Below are 19,497 nucleotides of genomic sequence, written 5' to 3'. Positions count from 1 at the left end.
TGGTTGGTGACACAATAGAACTCCATTGTTAACTCTCCTTGTCTCAAACATTTTAGCTGCCCGATCACTGCTCTCCACCCACAGCCCCAAGTGCCCCACTTATTCAGTGTCATCATTACATCTATTCCTCCAGGCCCCTTACCGCCAGTCTGTTCTGGCTCCGAGGACACTTCCCCTTCAATGTTTACAACAAAATGTTGCAAATTATCCTTCAAAAAGGAGAAATTACTTCCCCTTGGTTCTCTGAGGTAAAAGGACAATGAAGTCCCAACAGACAATACATTCACTGTGTGAAAATAATCCAGCCTACGGCGCAGAACAGACAAAACAATGGCAGGCATAAACACAAACCATATGTGCGACAGCAGACCACCCTATATTCACACGTCTTAACTCTCCATTTAACTATTTCATTTAAAGAGATGTTTCAATGAACGGTGAAAGAGACAACAATGTTTAATACACCCTGCTGACAATTGCATGCCTCTGGGGTACCTTGAGACCTGGCCTAGTGTGCAAACTTCCATAAGCCATCAAGTAATACTCTTCCCTAACTTGTAAGAACCCAGAAAGCTAACAATGTTAGGCTTATATTGTGAAATTTCAACATGATACGCTGGATGAGAAACAGATGACGTTTGATGATTTGTAACTGAAGGCACAAAGAAAAGCGGCCTTTGAGTTATGACGCCTCTCAAGCGCAACCTTGGGTAATTGTAACAAAAACAAAATGACAGAAGTCATTTGAGAATGTTGTCTTTTTTTCTTTATTGCAATGCTGACTGGTAAAAAAGAAAAAGCCTCAGATTTTAACTTGCGGAGGAGTTTCATACTGTCTGTATGTGTTTTCTTTCAAAACAGCTAATCAGATCTTTCTTGGCTAAGGGAGTGAAGGAACCATTTTGCCTTATTAAAATGCCGATGTTATGCTTAATACCTAAACTGAACCATGTAAAATATTATTACTGTAGTGTACTGTCTCTCATTGCTGCTAGATTTTTGTCTTTTACAAATGACCACAGCTGGATTACATTAGAGTGTCACAGTCAAGATGGCAAATGTGACACATATCCATGATAATTACATGTTTTGCGACAGGGAGAGGGAGAGAGAGAGAGAGAGAGAGAGAGAGAGAGAGAGAGAGAGAGACAGAGAGACATTCATGAAATGTTTTCTTTCCGCCTTTCAGCTGTTCTTGGCTACATCTGGTTATAATCAGCCAAAACATAAATGTAATTACATAACTTAACATGGTTGGAAATTCGAAATCTTCCAAAATACATTCCTTATGGATACATAGTACAGGAATCTCACAAAGGAATTGTGAAACACAACAGCATGCATGCTTATTTGCAGTACCTGGAATGCTGATGTTGGCCTTCCATCTCTTGTTGTCACGTCTAGTGTAGAACTCCACATATCCCCCAAAGGGATTGGCAAAAACTGAGAAACCATTGGACATAACCTTCCCACCAGAGGCAAAAGCAAAACGGGACTGTGCCTCCTGGTTTTTCCAAAAGAAGGAGAATGTGATCCCTGCGAAATGAACACAAACAATTACAAGACACATCAGAGATATACTGTAATATCTGTATTAAGTATGTGAAAGTATCTACTTTCCCAGCTGTACTGTACATGTGTAGTGTGTACTGTATAGATAGTATATATAACCAGTTATTTGTCTATAATAGGTGACACCAGAAATGTATCAATCAAAAGTCGCTCTCACCCTCAGGGCCACACAAAGTTGGATCACTAATACAAGAGTTCTGGTAGCTTCCAAAGTCCAGAAATGTTCCACCATTATCTCCATTCAGAAAGATGCCCTTGTTGACCATTCCCTCAACAATGTCTACAGGAAAATCAAAGGTGAAGGTTAAATAATAATACTAATAATAATAAGGGTAATAATAATAATAATGATAATAATAATAGTTATAAAGTTTTTCTATATTAAGGTATCCAATCTTCCAAATTAGCTTTGAAATTTTGAACTTGAGGTTTTCATATATTTCTTGTCAGCCATTTAATGACAGACATTCAACAGCGGATTAAATGTGTTACTGTGTGGTACAGCTGGCTTGCCTAAAACTAACAAATAGCACTATTCTGAATCCAGATTGAAAGGCCAAGCATGATTAAGCACGATAGCATGAAGCCATGAACCATACGAAATATTTGTTACTTTGTTTCACCGCGATCACATGAGATTACTCACTGCTACTTTCGCTAGAAACCGTTGAAAACTGTGTGTGTGTTGAAATTTGTAACTTGTGATACAGTAGAACTCATGTGACTTTGGCCTTTCTCCCCCCCTTACACATTATTGATGCCTCATGTGTTGCAAAAGAAAAGAAAAGAAAAGAAAATGTGTATGACACAGTCACATCACCTGTAGCGTGCTGCTTGTGTGGGCACAGAGACAAGACGGGACAGTGGATGACAGTGCAAACATTAATTTCAGTGAGCAGGAGTGATCCTCACCTACAGTTGCAGAAATGTTAGTGTCATTGGTATACACATAGGAAGAGTTATGGGAGGAGGGGAGCACAGTGTGGTTGTGGATTCTGAGAGATTCTGGACAAACAGAGGACAAAAGGAGAGAAATAGTGATGATTCACACACAAACTGCATGGACACAAAAACAGAGGAACGGTGAGAGAGCAGTGAGAGACACAGGAGGAACATGGTGCACAGGTATGAGAGAGAGAGTGATGCTGAGCCCCGTGCAAGTTGGCTGTGCTCAAGGAGGTGCAGCCCGTTCACCTGCAGATATGTACTATAGGCTCAGAGTGGATCACAGGAGGATCTTCTCCAAGCATCACTCTGAAGTCTATACCCGATCCCTCCTCAAAGTCACAACATATTATACTGAAAGGACTTTACTACAGGTAACTTTTTAAGTAAATATCAATATAACATTTTCACAATCACAATACATTTTTCTGATTCTGATGGGCCTATATAGTGCTCGCTCACCCGCAGAAACTCCAAACTGGACCTGGAGGATCTGCATTGGCTAGTCCAGTCGTGATCTGTTTCTGAGCTCTTTATCCTACTTTTATGAGCCTTTTTCGTCACATTTGAGCAAAGCTCAGCGCAGTATTCCTGCTTTACTGCACTGGATTAAGAGATATGTGCTTGTGCTGTAAATAATACAGCACTACAACCAATTATTCATACTTATATTGCAGATGGGATTAGATAATGAAACGATGATCCTACAGTATGTAACACGCTTTGAACACAGCAGCACCTTTACAAGCAACAACCTCTGTGGCTTTAGAAGAGAAATGTGTGGTTTTTGACAGAAATGCTGTATAGTGTGTATACCATGCAGACAGTGAATAGAGAGAATAGACTGATTTGAATAGATCGCCTGCACCCTGGGAAGTGGGCACATAGAAGTAAAATATATATGCACATACTTATATTACTTCCGTTAACATGACCTGGTTTGTTTCCAATCCGGTCCCCCAGCTCATGGATCCCTTCCACCGCGTCCAGGGGCCAGTAGTGTGCCGCCGTTGCCAACACCTGCAGGCCTGGATTTGGAGGTTTACGGGTAATCATATATCAAGTAGGCTAAGGCTATATAAAAAAAAGGGACTTTCCCCCCTAATCAAGCCCAATCACGCACAGTAAAATCCTCTATTTTAATTCTGAAAGTGCTCAAATTGATCTAAATGGGTTCATGGATGATGGATCCATTTTTAGAGTTAAAATAACACTGAGACTTTTTTACTGTATACACATTATGTTTTTCTGGGATGAACAAATTAACTGCTGTTCTTTATGACTCCTCAAATCTAACATTAGCTGAGCCATGTATTTCCTCCAAGAATGTTTGTGGAGCACATTCTGGCATGTAAATTAGATCACTTAAAACAGTATGCTGTGACATATAGTCTATAAAATCAAACAATTAGTCAGTAAAGGGTGAGAGTGAGACCATTATTTGACTTTTGTTATTACCTGGATGTTTTGATGGATGTACCGGCACTTGGCCATGAACCTGTAAAGTAGTAAAATGTACACATATAGGCTAATATAAAACTGCTGTATCAGTATGAATAAAGTTCAAGTTACATATTAAAATAAATATTGTAGTAATGGTCCTACCTTAATACATGAAACGATGGCTATTAAAAAGTGGATTTGAAATGAAAGTTCCATTGCGACAAGAAAAACCGAAATCTACCATAAAGGAGTTTACAAGAGAACTTGTTAAATTCCCAAATAGTGATAAATCCAGTCGCGCATTATTCCAAAAATGTGCCAAAAATCCTGATTAGTCCATAGCTCAGATATGAAAATGTGTATATATAATAGTAACTCCACTGATACGAGCTATAGTCCAAAATACGCATCCATTTAGAAGTGTGTCAGCCTTTAGCCTGCTTGTTTCTTGGAGTTTGCTCCGAGTCTGTGTCTTGAATTTGCAACGAGCGGAGAAAGTCTCCGCGGAGGCGTATTGGTTGTTCGATTGGACGTGGGAATTCAAAACGTGATGTCATTTTTGGATCATCCGAGGAGGGGCGTTCATCAATGCGTGCGTAAAGGGCATTACTTGTGCGTAATTGGAGATTGCGCGGCGCAGATATAACCAGCCAGCCACCACACCACTGCAGTGGATTGAGTGGAATATGACTGAAACTCGGTAAATTAACAGCTAATATGACACAAAACTCCCCGACTGGTAAAAACAGCCAGGTCAACATACGGAGCAACGGTTCACACTGTCATGATCACTGATTTAAAGGTGGTTGCACACTGGACGCGTATTTCGGAAAACCGATGGAGAAACGCCGCTAAAAATCCGAAAAACGCGCTCGGTGTGTGGGAACCTTTATAGAGATATATGCGCCGCTGACCAGTGATACCAATACCGATAGCCAATAGGCCTTGTGGTGCTTGGTTGTGTGTTACTGTCTGTTACCGGTTGTATGATACAGCCAAATGTTAGGCCTAGATAGACAGCCTTAGCCTAGCCTAATATATTTCGGATCTCCCTTCACTTGTAATATATTTTGTAGGCCTATTATAGCCTGCTCTAGGCCTACCTGAGAAATAGGCCTAAACTAGCCCAGTCCAGAACCCAGGCGAGAGCCGCGAGACTTGAGAGTGAGGTTCCAAACGGGGCTAGGTACGTGCGACTCAGAGAGTGAAGAGAGAGTGAGCTAATTTTACAGAAGGGCATCCCTGCGCGTGCCTGTGAATCGTCAGTAGGAACTTTGCCATAGGAACTTTGCTCCACGCTTCTCCACTACTACCCTACTCAGTGTGGCGTCAATTTACAAATTAAAGTAAACAGCGCCACTCTGTGGTCAATTCTTTGTATGACCTTTGTATGTAGAGCTGCTTATGACTTATTCTTTATTCATAATTTTTATCCCACGATTTTGTAACCCATTTTTCACCCGTGTCAATTATCTAATGTGATCCTGGGCTCTACACACCCTCCGCCAACCTGGGGAGAGCAACGGACCTGGGGAGAGCAACGGCTTCCTACGCTTATGACTTATTGATCAGCTCAGCAGCCCTTCTCGTGTAACTGGCAAACTGCCAGTGGCCCAGTGGCAGTGCCACAAAATTAAGTTAGTTTCATGTCGTGTGCTATCGCTCGAAAATAAAAGAGAATTAACCAGATCAATTTAATTGGCATTAGATTGAGATTCTGACTTGTTTGTGACTTTGTGTACGCGCGCACAGAGAGATAATGGGCTCCTCAGATGGCGCCTGCATGTGCGCGCATGCTGGAGAGAAAGTGTAGCGGTTTGCCGAGCGGTGGTGGTATATGCTGTTTGTAGGAAATAGCATAGAAATAGAACTGCTTATTCCGTAGATAAGATAATAGTTAAATATGTGTACGGTCAGGCGGAGTAGGCTACAGAATGACCCAACGGGTGTAGAATAACAAGGTTAAAGACGCTGTGATGAAGGATCGTCTTGGAGAATTAACAGTAACTGCTGTAAGTACAACTCATCGATTGGATAAGCAATATGTATGACCACTTGGTTTACTTTAGTGTATGACCACTGTTGGTAATATGGACGGGGTTAGGCCTATATGTGTTGTTATTGTTCAACTTCAAACACAAAACATCTCATACGGATTCCACATTTTACTTGAACAGAACAATACAAACCCGTTCTTACAAGCACAGAACAGTACAAACCCGTTCGAAGCACAGAACAGTACAAACCCGTTCGGGGATGATGTCTCAGAATGCTTCATGGAGTGTTTTTTCAGAAAGGTGAGTAGCCTACTTTATTCCATCATGGTTCGAAAATGTTGTGTATGATTACTTATGCAATCATTTAAGTGATCGTTTGTTTGAACTATAGGTGGATGAAGTCAGGGGGCTCATTGATAAGATCTATTACCAGGTGGAAGAGGTGAGGAAGGTCCATAGCATGATCCTGTCAGCACCCAATCCGGATGACAGTAAGTTTTCTACCATCAAGAAGTCTGTTCGCACCTAGGCAGCAACATAAATAACAACAACAATAAGGTTATACTCAGTTGTTTTGACTTTTTATTGGGGCCAGTTCCGAATCTCAGCCACCTTAGAGCAGTTTTGAAAGAGAGTAGGAATTCACACTTCTTTATGGCTGTTGGTAAGGGCATTCCACATTTTGGTGGCATAGCGATAGAATGAAACCCTTGTTCGTGCCAAATCTGGATTGAACGTGATTTGTGGTGTCCCTTTTGTGATTCCCTGAATCCCTGTGATTGTGGACTTGATTGACGTTTTTGGTCCTACATCGGAAATGCTCACACAGAAAGAACAAATAAAGTGTCTCACTTCCTTTATATGCATTGCCTTTACTCTTTCATTGTAAATTAATGAATGGCTGGCTAGCTAGCTGGTATTTAGGAAATAGGAAACAGTGCTACTTCCTCACAGGTTATTCAAGGGGCAGACTCTTTACCAATCCTTCAAGGAACAGTTAAGCATCCAGGGGGACTGTCTGACATGCAGTATTTTTATATGCTGGTTGTTGTCCTTCTTGCTTAGAATCAAGCTCGTGGAGGCTTGTTGTTTCAGCTGTGAGAGTCAATCACTGGCCTTGTTGGTAGTCACAGGCCTGAGGAGTGGACCCCATCGGGACCCTGCCAAAGACAAAGACACTTCAGTTTAATGTCCCACACCATCATTAATGTGACCACAATACTATGACACACATGTTGTGTTTATCTGGCCTACAACAACACGTTACAGGAAGTGTGAACCAGACACATGTGTTTGGTGACTTTTAAAGCATCTGTGACGTTGCACTGGTCACCATGGAATACAACAGGCCTGCGTTTAGTTTTCTGCATTGGGAAATATTGCCACTGGGCAGTTGTACTGGGCAGTTGCACATAAACGAATACCGTTTCTAATATTTACGTTAAGGAGAGCTGCATTGAATTGATGCATATAATGTCTCTTCAAAAGGAAAACATATTTCAAACACCCATTTATTTTGTCTTGTTTTTTCCCCTCTTAAATTTAGGAACAAAGGATGAACTCAATACATTAACTAACAACATCAAAGGCACTGCCAACATTGTGCGAGTTAAGTTAAAATGTAAGTTTAACCATAATAAAATATTGCTGTTTTGTTTTTAATACTGTATATACAATGATGGCTGTGTTCTCCTTAAAGCTATGGAACAAAGCTTGCCCATGGATGACATTGCTAACAGAACCTCAGTTGACTTCCGAATCCAGAAAACACAGGTCAGGACACCATCCATGATTCTGCATTTTGTCCAGATTTTAGGTAGCAGCAGACACCAAGAGTGAAACGGGATATTGTGTTCTTTTTGCTTTGCAGAAAATAAGTTATTTGATATAGGTTTAAAACAATGCAAGTCAAGACATCACACGTCCTGCTCATTCTTCATGTTTGTACTTTACAGAGGTGCCATTAAAAAGCCTACAGTACAATCTTTCTCCAGGTTCCATATAGCCGAGTCACCAACATCACAAGTTGATTGATCATGGATTCTTTTTGGTTTTGCTTAGGTTGCAGGAAAGAAAGAAAAAAAAGAGCAAAAAACTACTTTTTTACACAATGCCCAGTAGCTGGTAAATGCTGCCACATCCCCATATCTCAGCCAGATGGATAATGATGTTTGGCAATATGCTAAACCCACCAGCCACAGCCAAAGATTTAGCGCCTTGCCAATGTTTAGAAATTCCCAGCCTTTTTGTAGGCCACAGGGGTCTGTATAACTGAAGCTGTTCTATCGTTATTTATTGCAACATTGTGTTACATTGTGGGTTATTAAATATTAAGATTGTACATTGTGAGAGAGCCTTTGAAGCAGAAACCCCTCCTCTGTCCTAACATGTTCACCCTCTCCAGCACACAGTGCTATCCAGGAAGTTTGTGGAGGTCATGACGCAATACAATGAAACTCAAGTGTCCTTTCGGGAAAGAAGCAAAGGAAGGATCCAGAGGCAGCTGGAGATAAGTGAGTGACAGATGAAATGATGAACAACAGCCAGACAGGCAACATCCTTATTAAAAAAATGTTCTCTTTGATCCATCTCTTTACTTGTGCAAGCAGAGCGCGCAAGTATTGTGGTCGTGCTGGTACGAATGCACATGTATGCTTGGTAGTTATTGATGGTGACATAATTAAGATATGTATCAATGCCGGGTTATAACTGGCTTTTGATGGTGACATAATAAAGTTTCAGATTACATACATGTATAAATACAGACATTACCTTTAATTCACCCGACACTGAAATATATCCTATAACCCTCCTAGAGTTCTCCACTCGGCTCTTCTGGACACTAAATCTGTTGATGTATAGTCACTGGCAAGGAGTTTTGGCACATTAAGTTCTAATAAGAGTCTTGTTTACTCCAAAGTAAAGTAGATATACTTATATCACATCCCCACGCTAGTCTCCACTGGCCCTTTTTTATATATATATATATAAATTCTCCAATATGCTTTTTAAACTACTGTGATAGCCTCCTTGAATTGTGTTTGGCAGTAGTTTTGACTACCAAATCCTTGAAATGCTTGAGGTAGCAATTATACAGGTGAGCTAAGGACAATAAATTATACAATTTACAAGGATGCGAGCACTACTCAAACTTCTTCCAGTAATATCTTACCAGGTGCGTGGTCTAAAAGTTATTTTATCTGCATAAAGATTACCAGCACTCACAGAAATATCCTTCAGGTACTTTTATTAAATGGACAATTAGCAAACAAATAAACAGCAGTTTCAGCACGCTTTGAAGAAGCACGTTTTTATTTATTCATTTACAACTTCATAATTTCCAGTGACATTTCAATGAGTGCTGGTAATCCTTCTGACTAGAATAAATTCTACGACACACATGCATCATGTATGTTATCTACATATGGGTAATGACAGTAGTGGAGGGCGAGAATAGGACAAATCCCCTCGGTTCGCATTAAGGAGTCTTTGCCATTTTGCTATGCACTGCAGACGAAAGAACTGACACAAGAGACGCCTAGCTGTGTTTGTGTGTTGTCTTGGCAACGAGCAGAGGGCTCCGAGGCCTGTGTAACACTAGTTCACCTACACCTTTGATGCAGGCACCCGATCTGATATACCCGTGTCTGAATGTGTTTGGTCTATCAGTGAACTCATTCATTAACACCACTTAACTAGCGCTACACTTTCTGCTTGATCGCAGGCTGTTATTGATGTAATAACAGGGTTTTGTTTGGGCATGTCTCTCTCTGAGGACATGCCATTGCCTGTGTCACAGAAACCTGTCTCTCTGGGGAGTTTGTTGTACGACTTGGATGACAGTGTAAGTGTTGGATGACAGTGAGGGAGAACGGTTTTCTGTTTATAGTTTAACCAGCTGTTTCTGTAGGTGTCATTTTATTCTCTAAACTAAGTAATCTTTCGTCATTATTAGTCACAATCTTCACAAACAAAACCATTACCCATTAAACACATTAATTAACCTAAAGAGACAAGAAAACTAGGCTCTGTGACTGACTCAGCTGACAAGTCTGTACGTGTTACTTTCCAAAGGGTTACAGCCAGGAGTTAAAGACTTGAAAATAATTCCCAAATAGACACTAATTAATACAGCTTGCATTAAATACCATTCAATAAGACATCACAAGATGATCACAGTGCCAAATCGGGGGCCGCCCATTAGTCCGAAACCTCCTTGTTCCGAAACACCGTAATTCCGAAGTATCGATATTCCGAGATCTCTTTGTTCCGAAGGTTCATTGATCCAACGATGTCAATGAGCGCTCTCCATGGTGCTGAAATTCCACAAAGATTCAGATTCCTTTATTTGCCATTGTCTAAAACACATGGGAATTTGCTTTGGCATTTGCGTGTGCATTCCATTTTCCTTTTTTTCACATATAACAAATAAATATTATATTTCCCCTATATGTATTGAATGTTATTTTAATTACAGTCTAAGAACCCATCTGCAAATATTTGGCGCAGCACAGGGCATTATTTGGAAATATATGGTATACCTCACAATAATTCTTTATCTGTTTTGCATTTGAACATTGCTTGAGCTCCACATTCAATACATAGGGGAACTATTTGTGCGGCATTTCAGCACCACGGAGAGCGCTTATTGACATCGTCGGATCAATGATTTAGAAGATTTCAGACTATCTATACTTCGGAATTATGGGCCATCGGACCAACGGTGCTTCACAACAATGAGGTTTCGGACTAATGGCAAAACCGTGAGGTTCCCAGTTTGATCCCAGGCTCCCCCAGAGTTAGTGTCGAGGTGTCCTTGACTCTGAACCCCTGGTTGCTCCCTATGTGCAGGTTGGTGCCTTGCATGGTTTCCACCGCCATCGGTGTATGAATGTGTGTGAATGAGTGAATGTAATGTCTATGTAAAGCGCTTTGGATAAAAGCGCTATATAAATGCACCATTTACCATTATGTTGTCTTTCAAATACAATATGACAGGGGATTGTGTATGATCCACTTCTTGTGGCGCTCTTAGCTTTTGCATTCATCATGGCTATTGATTTTTATTTCAGCTGGAAGAATGACCACCAACGAAGAGCTGGAGGATATGCTGGAAAGTGGCAACCCATCAATATTCGTATCGGATGTAAGGTTCTTAATGCAAGTTAAGAGAATACAAGTTAGAGTTAGAATTAGTTTTAGAGAACATTTTCAGACCCCATTTGGGCTGTTCGTGTCAATATTGAAAGGTATACATTATACAACTAGCTCCATCTGGTGGGGATGTGTGAAATAACCTCAATGTGAGTCTGGGCCACACAGAAAATGATTAGATAATTTAGAACTACAGAATCAGCTGCCTGTACAGTGTCTGATTCCATGATGTGGACAAGACGTTGGTCTCAAAATGCCATTTCACTTCTTGTACTTACAGTATGTATGAGTGGCAAATAAACCTGTTAGATTCTTCCGATTATGATTCTGACATTCTATAAATAGTCCACATTGTGTCTTTGTTCCCTCTCTTCAGATAATTTCTGATTCTCAGATCACACGGCAGGCATTGAATGAGATTGAATCCCGGCACCAGGATATAATTCGCTTGGAGTGCAGCATCAGAGAACTCCATGCTATGTTCATGGATATGGCAATGCTGGTAGAGACTCAGGTAATGGATAAGAGCGATGTTGATGTAAAAGAGCTTCAATTTCCTTCATAATATTACCTTTAAACATTGTGATTTAATATAAGCATAATCATTAGTTAATCATAATTAAGTATGTCATTACCATAGGTCATTACTTGCTCTGTCTTATGTAATAGTGAAGCATATACTGTAGCAACTACTGTTTTCTAGTTATGTCTTGCAATGTCCTCTGTAGCACTGCCTTTTGTGTCCTGTTATCCCTGTACCAATACCATGTCTGTCAACATGTATTTCATTTTATGTTCTTCGTTTATCTCTTCTCCAAAGAGAGTAACGTCCCAATAACGTATATAAACTATTGACACAGTCTTAACAATTTTACTAACCTTTATCCGCCCTACAGGGGGATATGGTCAATAACATTGAAAATAACATCTCCAATGCAGCTGAATATATTGGGCGTGCAAAAGAAGAGACGAAAAAAGCAGTGCGATACCAGAAGAAATCCCGCAGGGTATGTGCTCTTTCCTAACCAACGGTCACACACTTGCCTTTTCTGGTACTTATATACCCTGCATTGTATGACAAAGAATTTATCTTTTGCCAAATGAAATAGTCTACTTAAGTTACAATAGCTAATTAATTATCATTATTTTGTAGATTTGTTAAAGTGTCAGCAGTCTTTATAGTTGGTTTCTGTTTCTATATTCACATTGTTGGATCTGTAGGACAGTCCTATTTTTAGGCTAAGGTGTGTAATTAATGACTTTTATTTACTTGGCAGATGTACATTATCATTGCCTTTGCTCTGTTGATCCTGCTTGCTGTCATTGCACTAATTGTTGGCCTGTCTGTTGGACTAAGAAAACCCCCTGTATGAGTACCGCTCTGACCTACTGCCTGAGTTACGGTAATGACAAGCTGACATTCACATTGCCTCTTTTCTTGGGTACAACATTAATTTATCGATTAATTCATTCAACACTGCACTAATCCACTTGCGGTATATTTTCAAAGATTTTCCTGTGGTAAATATGCCAGTTGCGAGTGTACCCAGCAAGGCCTACTGTACATAAAGATTGTAACAGACACAATGTTGACTTATCTCCCCATGTTCACCCTCCAACAGAAAATAATTTACCTTGCCATGTGTGGGGCAGCAAGTCTCCTTGTACTCATCATATTAGTAGGAATCTACTGTGATGGATTCAATCAGTTCCAGACTTGAGAACTGTCTGCTGTACCTTTTTTGTTAAGCACACATCCAGCAACAATCTTCTTCCGGGATCTCTTTTGACTACTGCAGAGAGTAAGTATGATGTGAATAACCTGATCTACCTTTATACCAGTGACTGATATCAGACCTCAGAATGCAGTGTTTTTCTATACTACTTTAAGAGATGTTACCTGTTCCTAAAACAGGCCAGTTGGAGAATGTTCTTGAGAGTGTATTTGCCAACAGTTAAGTGGGATGCACCAATATTGTTGGACAATGCATAACATAAGGAAATCTTATCGTCTGCTCATCCCTGATCTTATAATATACACACGCACAGTCGCACACACATTTCATATTGGCTTTGTTTTACAAAGTGAACAACAAAACAAACAGTACAATTCTTCCCTTTTGTCTGTTCTCCTTTGTAACTATTGGTAGCCACTCTGCAAACATTCCATGAAAGAAGAATTTAAACTGCCCTCTTTCGGGACCCTTATTTACCTTTTTTGTATATGGGACGTCGGTAAGTCCCAAATACTGAATAGATAAACAAGGATTCCAAAAGGGGCTACCTCTTAGCATATGTATTATCTACCCAAATCGGTAATTTTGCATTGACCTATGTATGTGTACTGTATATTAAATGTATGTCAGGTAAATATAAACTTATAAAGGCATACCAAGCTAGGGTGTTTTCTCGAAAGGTTTTCAAATTCAAATTTCATAAATGTGTATCCACCTGCACCATTCACAATAAGATAAAATTGTGACCACATCTCTAGAGTTGAAAGAATTACAGATCAATCAAATGGCAATCATCGCTTGATTCAATACTGGTACAATTACAAAATAAATTTTGACCCGTTTGCTCTTCACCCTAAAAGTGCCTTTTGAATATTTCATATGTAACCTCAATTTATGTTACTGTATTTATTTGTGGTTTATTGACTGGAATATTGGCTGTGTAAAATGTTACAGTACAATAGGCTATTATTTCAAGTGCACACATTGTTATTTTGATATAATTCACCATCTTTTAATTTATTTGTAAGATATACTGTATTTTATAATGAAGTAAAATTACCATGTTATGAAAAAGGCAGTCATAGATTTTACACACACACACACACACACACACACACACACACACACACACACACACACACACACACACACACACACACACACACACACACACACACACACACACACACACACACACACACACACACACACACACACACACACACACACAATGACCTGAGGAAGATGTACAGGTAACTGAAACATCGAAACGTCGCTTTTTACCTGTACCCTGTTAATAAAGTAAGGGCCTAAATTGTCTGAGCTGCTCCAGTGCCTCCTTCTCTCATAATGACTAACTAATTTGGAGGAAATGTGCAAATCTCTAATAGTCCATATTTGTGTATGGGTAGGCCTACACAAAAGCACAACAGAGCTTTAACAAGCATTTTGCAAAAAAAACAAAAAACGTATAACTAAAAAACATTTTTGAGTGGTGCAACCACTCCAAGGAACAGCAATGTCCCTACTGTATGTCCATCCCTATGTCCCTATGTTTAGGGTACCAATAGGGGCAAAAGTGGCGCTGTTGTGCTAGAAACAGAAAGATTTTGGTTGTCTGGGTGATGACATTACATGTCCAAAGTCCCATACCTTTTGTAAACTTTGATCCTAAATGTTTCACAGTCAAATTGGGATCCACAGTCTGTAATCAGGATGCTTGTCCTATGCAAACAGGGCTTTGAGCAACTATGGTTTCCTCTGAGATATAAGCAGAAGGTCTTTCCCTGCTTGTCTGAACCGATCCATGCTAAGGATCTGGCATGGTTGTGTGGGGAATGCATGTGAATGCATAATTATTTCCTGCTGTTGTGCATGTGAGGATTCATGGAATGCTGTACACTGGCTCACATAATACAATCCATATTCTAACCTCATTTCTGCACGCAATGATTTGAGCACTCTGTCTTTTGGAAATCACTCCTTTTTTGTGCTGAGTTTGTAAAGTAAAAAATATTTAGGACGACCGATTCTACTCTATGGCTCCGAGACATGGACACCTTCAAAGAAATTAGAGAAACGGCTGGATGTCACTTACACCGGCCTTCCAATGAGAGTGCAAAATCTCTCTTGGAAGAGCCACCTCGATTTCTCTAATATACGGCAACCGTGCATGTTTCTTCACTAGTTCGATTCAGAAGAACACAGTTTGCTGGCAACTGCTACAGAGCTGATCATGAGGTTATATCTTCCCTTCTTCTCTGGAATCCTGCCTGCAGACCAGTACTGGAAGCCCCCATAAGTCCAATGTTAGACCCAGAAAATGTTGTTTAATGTAAACTTTTATGATTCAAATGTGATCTATAGGCTTAGCAGATGAGATTAAACTTGGTTGCTAAAAGTTGCACGTTGAGCAATTTGAATTATTAGCATAATATGTGACCATACCATTAACATCCTATATAAAGGCAAATATTAAGTAGCATGTGACATATGAAACTAGGGGGGTTTCATGATTCTGAATCCATTCCAAGCATTAGTTTTGCACAAAAGAACACTCGGCCATAGCCGACGCCGTCATCACAAATGTGATGAGGTCAGCACTGCACCCAAGTACTACCAATCTTACTTGAAATGTGATGTGATGTCTTCTTATCCCCCCCCCCCTCCCTTTTCCTTCTTTATCTTTGATGTTGCAAGAAAGATGTATTGGCACTGTTCTGCGTAAGGGCATAAGGGCTACGCTTGCATGCGGGCTCTTTGTCTAAGACAAATTTCTTCCTCGGAAGACAATTAATAAAGAACCTTGAGCCTTGAACCTTGATTTGGGCAAGTAGCTATGGCTGTTTTTAGCCCAAGGAGTGTTTTTTGTGCAAAACTAATGCTTGGAATAGATTCAAAATCATGAAAACCCCCTAGTTTCATATGTCACATGCTACTTAAAGAATGATTACATTTAGATTTTTTTGCCTTGAAAGTACATTAATCAGTTACCGGTATTTCAAATAGCTGAAGGGGTTCATGTGTTTTTACAAAGTAAATCTACAAAGTAACTTAACTTATATTGAATATAGTGAATTAAGTAACACTGCCTCAGTCTGAGATATAGCCTAGTGGAGTAGGCTTGAAGTATCAAATGGAAACAACTCAAGGTAGGTTTGAAGTACCTCAGTAAATAAATACAATACTGATTATGTTGTAGGTCTGCAGGTTTTGGTGCATGACACTGGTGGGCAACTATAAATCAGGCTTTCCACTTCGTTAGGCGATCAAAAGGCTGTTCAGATTGTAACCCTTATTTCACACACTTGAGTCAAGACTGCAAAGGCAATTGAATATGATCCTCTTGCATCTCAGCCAGGCTGATGAGGCGTGGTATGACAAGATTGACAGACTCAAATCATCCATCACCCGGAGAAAATCAAACCAGTGGAATAAGTTGTAACATTGTGGAAAACTTCAGGGTGTCCCCAGCAAAATAAGTAGTTTAATTTCACTATAATTCAAATTGCTTAAAATTATTACAACACTAAATATTTGGTAGACGGTCTAATAATATAAAATATATTAAAAAAATGGTCTTAATGTAAAGTATGTATGCTGCTGTGAACATGCACGGTACATCATTATCAGATTTAGTTTTATCTTTCAACTTCTTGTTTATGCCCCAAAATGACTGGATAGGCCTACAGGGTTTGTAGCAATTGTAAAACATATTAGACCTTAATTGTCAATTGTTTAAGCATGATCTAATCATGTAGACTTAAAACATTGAGGTGCCCAGATGTCCAAGGTGCCCACCTATCTGTTACCCATTAACAGGTCAGACAATACATGTCTTTGTAATAATTTGATAGAAAGGTGCACGGGAGTTAGAGAATACTGCAAGTTATGGGTTGGTTACAATCTTAGAGTATGGTGCCCTCGCCGGTGGGCAGGGCACCTTGGACATCTGGGCACCTCGATGTAAATTGGCTATAATGTGTCAGTTTTCTTCTGTAAGCATTTCTACTTCATTCCATGGCTAATCATGTTGTAAATCCAGTAGGCCTATCTAATCTTAATTTCTTAAACTTAATGAAATGTTGGGCCAACATAGCATAATAGTGTAAGAAATTAAAATTATAAAATGATACTCGATTAGCAGGAAGAGGAATTAACCCTAAGTGGAAAAACATGTTAAACATGTTGGCACACTAAATTTGTGTTTAGTCTTATTTTCTATTTTGAAATATCAATTCACCCATAGAAAAGTACGGTGAGGGATAAAGTGTATTATAATTAAAGCTCTATCATTATATTCGTCCTCCATCTATGAGTGACAAAATACATTCCCAGGTGGTTCTCAATTGTGCTCTATTGCCATCTATCGGCTCAGTGGGTAAATGTTCCAGTTTATATTGTACATCCTCGCGTCACCAGGCTTTCCAGTAAGTACCTCGTTCATCTATGATCATAGGCGGCCTCTACGCTTCAATTAACCCCACCCCACGAGCCAGGCTTTCTTCTTGATAACTGCAGATTACCATTCATCTTTGTGTTTGTGAAATTGTGACTGAGTGAGTGACATTGTGCGACTGTGCGTGCGTGTATTTATACTTACTGTATGTTCTTGTTAGTTGACACTAGGCCATGCAGGCGTGCAGTCACTCACTATAGCTGGTCTGTCTGCAGCATTGCACTGCAGCTCAGCACTGACGGCCAAGGGGTTCGATCGGCTGGTCATTGCCGCCAAACACGTCTGGAGAGATTTGGATTTACCACACCACCAGGCAGGTAGAAGTTAGTTGTTTTATTTTCTCATGTTGAGCGGTTTGACAAAGAAAGAAGGTCGTGGTGGTTTCGTCCACAAAGTACACTTCACTGCTTTCTTTCACACCCAGTCTATGTGAAATAAAAATGTCAAAGGCCAGTAGCCCGTAGTAGCCTACAGCCTACTGGGCCAGCACGGGGGGCCAGCACTGCAGTACCACAACATCCGGATTTCAGAGTGGCTCATGATCTGGTACCTTAGAGTATATACCGTACTCTATGTCTGGTACACAACTCAAACGTTATCTTGTATGATAATGCAAGCTGGATTCTAGACTGGCACCAGTGGCCTTTTCTGCTTCTCTATGTCTGGTACACAACTCAAACGTTATCTTGTATAATAATGCAAGCTGGATTCTAGACTGGCACCATGCAGTGGCCTTTTCTGCTTTAGTACCCAAGCGCCCTCTTGAGGTAGCATCATGTTACATCCTGCAATCTTGTAATTAATTATGATTTAATTAGTCTTATCCAGAGCCATCTATCTAAGGCTCTGGTCTTATCTACCTTTAACGTTTCATCTTTTTGGACAATACATCAATGATATTATATTTTTATCGTTGTAACTTGATACCAATTGTTACATTTTGAGACCGTCAGAGGCTTTAGGAAAATAACACATTTTGACTGACTGCTGCTGTGCACCAATACTAGTTTAGGAACTCTTACATCATATATTATATAGACTTTAACTAGCTAGAGCTAGACTTTAACCATTTATTGCATCACATGGAATACAGTTATGTTGATGGCTCTGCTCTTAAGATGTTCCAATAAGTCAGGCAGCAGCTAAATTGGGAACAATGCAGAAACACTGATTGGTTTACTACAAGGGCAGTGCCGGAGCAAATACAGTTGAACTTGAGCCAAATAAAAACATTGAAGTTCAGTTAAACCTTTGAGCAATGCAAAAAGCTGCAGTGGTGGAAACTACTTTCTCTTAAATACTGTACTTAAGTACAACTCCGAGGTATTTGTACTTTACTTGAGTATTTACAATACTTTTACTCCACTACATCTCAGAGGCAAATATTTTACTCTACTACTACATTTATTTGAAAAACTTCAGTTACAGTTCATTTGTAGATTTTGATTATTATTACAAAACATACATTAACCACTTCATGGGTACATCAAACGAAAGCACAACTCAATACAAATACTGTTACTGTGGACAACACCATAAAGCATTACACTTGTTTACAATAGGGTCCACCATTTTCAATTCATCAGAACATTTAGAGACGTACAAATATACACTTCTATATAAAAAATAAAAACAGGAAATCATCATATGAGGTAAAAAGGGAATAATCCACTTACCAGAATGTGAACCCTAAAGTTTTATGTTAGAAATGTTGAGAATGTTTAGTTCTTTTGTGTTTTGGTCAGCTTTGTTTAATTTATTCTTTCATGTCCCATTGTTTACACTTGGTCAAATATCATAATCATTGTCACACGCCGTCTCCTGAGTGAGGGTACTGCGGGCCACAGGCACTTGGAATTAGTCCTCAAAATACCTCACTCAGAGTACCCAAAAAAGGATCCAAATGTTGAAAATATCAAGGCAGTCAGTTGATGTAATCAATCGTTTTATTCACCTTTTGTGTGCAAGTGTCTAGAGCAAAACAAGTGGTTTTCCAGCAAACAAATATGCTATTTACTGGGCATATTGGTCCTCACACCTCTGCAGTCCTGCTTTGACTGACTAGCAGTGGGAAGTCTCCCTACTTATATAGGCTAAGCCCCTCCCATGGACCATACCAACCCTAAATTGATTCCACAATTACCCCAGTTACTCCTCAATGTCCAGAGACATCACATTTCATATAAACTTT

The 19,497-nt window shown here is 39.7% G+C and overlaps 2 protein-coding genes across 4 annotated transcripts in view; one reads left to right on the top strand and one right to left on the bottom strand.

The window, feature by feature from the left end:
• adgrd1 (adhesion G protein-coupled receptor D1) overlaps window positions 1–4,427 on the bottom strand; it is a 42,298-nt gene extending 37,871 nt beyond the window's left edge. For 2 of the 3 annotated variants that reach the window (XM_083784794.1, XM_083784795.1), the window contains exons 1-6: window positions 4,123–4,427; window positions 3,976–4,015; window positions 3,429–3,545; window positions 2,485–2,577; window positions 1,730–1,852; window positions 1,360–1,536 (exon numbers count right to left, since the gene is read on the bottom strand). In XM_083784794.1, the coding sequence (XP_083640920.1) occupies window positions 1,360–1,536; window positions 1,730–1,852; window positions 2,485–2,577; window positions 3,429–3,545; window positions 3,976–4,015; window positions 4,123–4,176 (604 nt within the window). In that variant the 5' untranslated portion in view covers window positions 4,177–4,427. The remainder of the gene's footprint in view (window positions 1–1,359; window positions 1,537–1,729; window positions 1,853–2,484; window positions 2,578–3,428; window positions 3,546–3,975; window positions 4,016–4,122) is intronic. The other variant, XM_083784796.1, reaches the window with a different exon arrangement.
• Window positions 4,428–5,871: 1,444 nt separating this feature from the next.
• Window positions 5,872–13,847, top strand: stx2b (syntaxin 2b). The gene is made up of 10 exons (XM_083783249.1): window positions 5,872–5,972; window positions 6,138–6,257; window positions 6,349–6,448; window positions 7,504–7,578; window positions 7,657–7,730; window positions 8,362–8,470; window positions 11,030–11,103; window positions 11,488–11,625; window positions 12,008–12,118; window positions 12,389–13,847. The coding sequence occupies exons 1-10, from the start codon at window positions 5,937–5,939 to the stop codon at window positions 12,482–12,484; spliced, it is 933 nt and encodes a 310-aa protein (XP_083639375.1). The 5' UTR covers window positions 5,872–5,936; the 3' UTR covers window positions 12,485–13,847.
• The last annotated feature ends 5,650 nt before the right edge of the window (window positions 13,848–19,497 follow it).

This window comes from Protomyctophum parallelum (assembly GCF_964188405.1).
Source record: "Protomyctophum parallelum genome assembly, chromosome: 15".
In the NCBI taxonomy this organism is placed as follows: Eukaryota; Metazoa; Chordata; class Actinopteri; order Myctophiformes; family Myctophidae; genus Protomyctophum; species Protomyctophum parallelum.
This window is presented reverse-complemented; position numbering and strand designations above follow the sequence as displayed.

What these genes read in the sequence shown, in the direction of transcription:
- stx2b (XM_083783249.1), top strand. Translation starts at nt 5,937, where the DNA reads ATGAAGGATCGTCTTGGAGAATTAACAGTAACTGCT. An exon ending in TCCGAATCCAGAAAACACAG is followed by an intron (nt 7,731 to 8,361) that starts GTCAGGACACCA and finishes CACCCTCTCCAG; the next exon opens with CACACAGTGCTATCCAGGAA. An exon ending in ACCAGAAGAAATCCCGCAGG is followed by an intron (nt 12,119 to 12,388) that starts GTATGTGCTCTT and finishes TTTACTTGGCAG; the next exon opens with ATGTACATTATCATTGCCTT.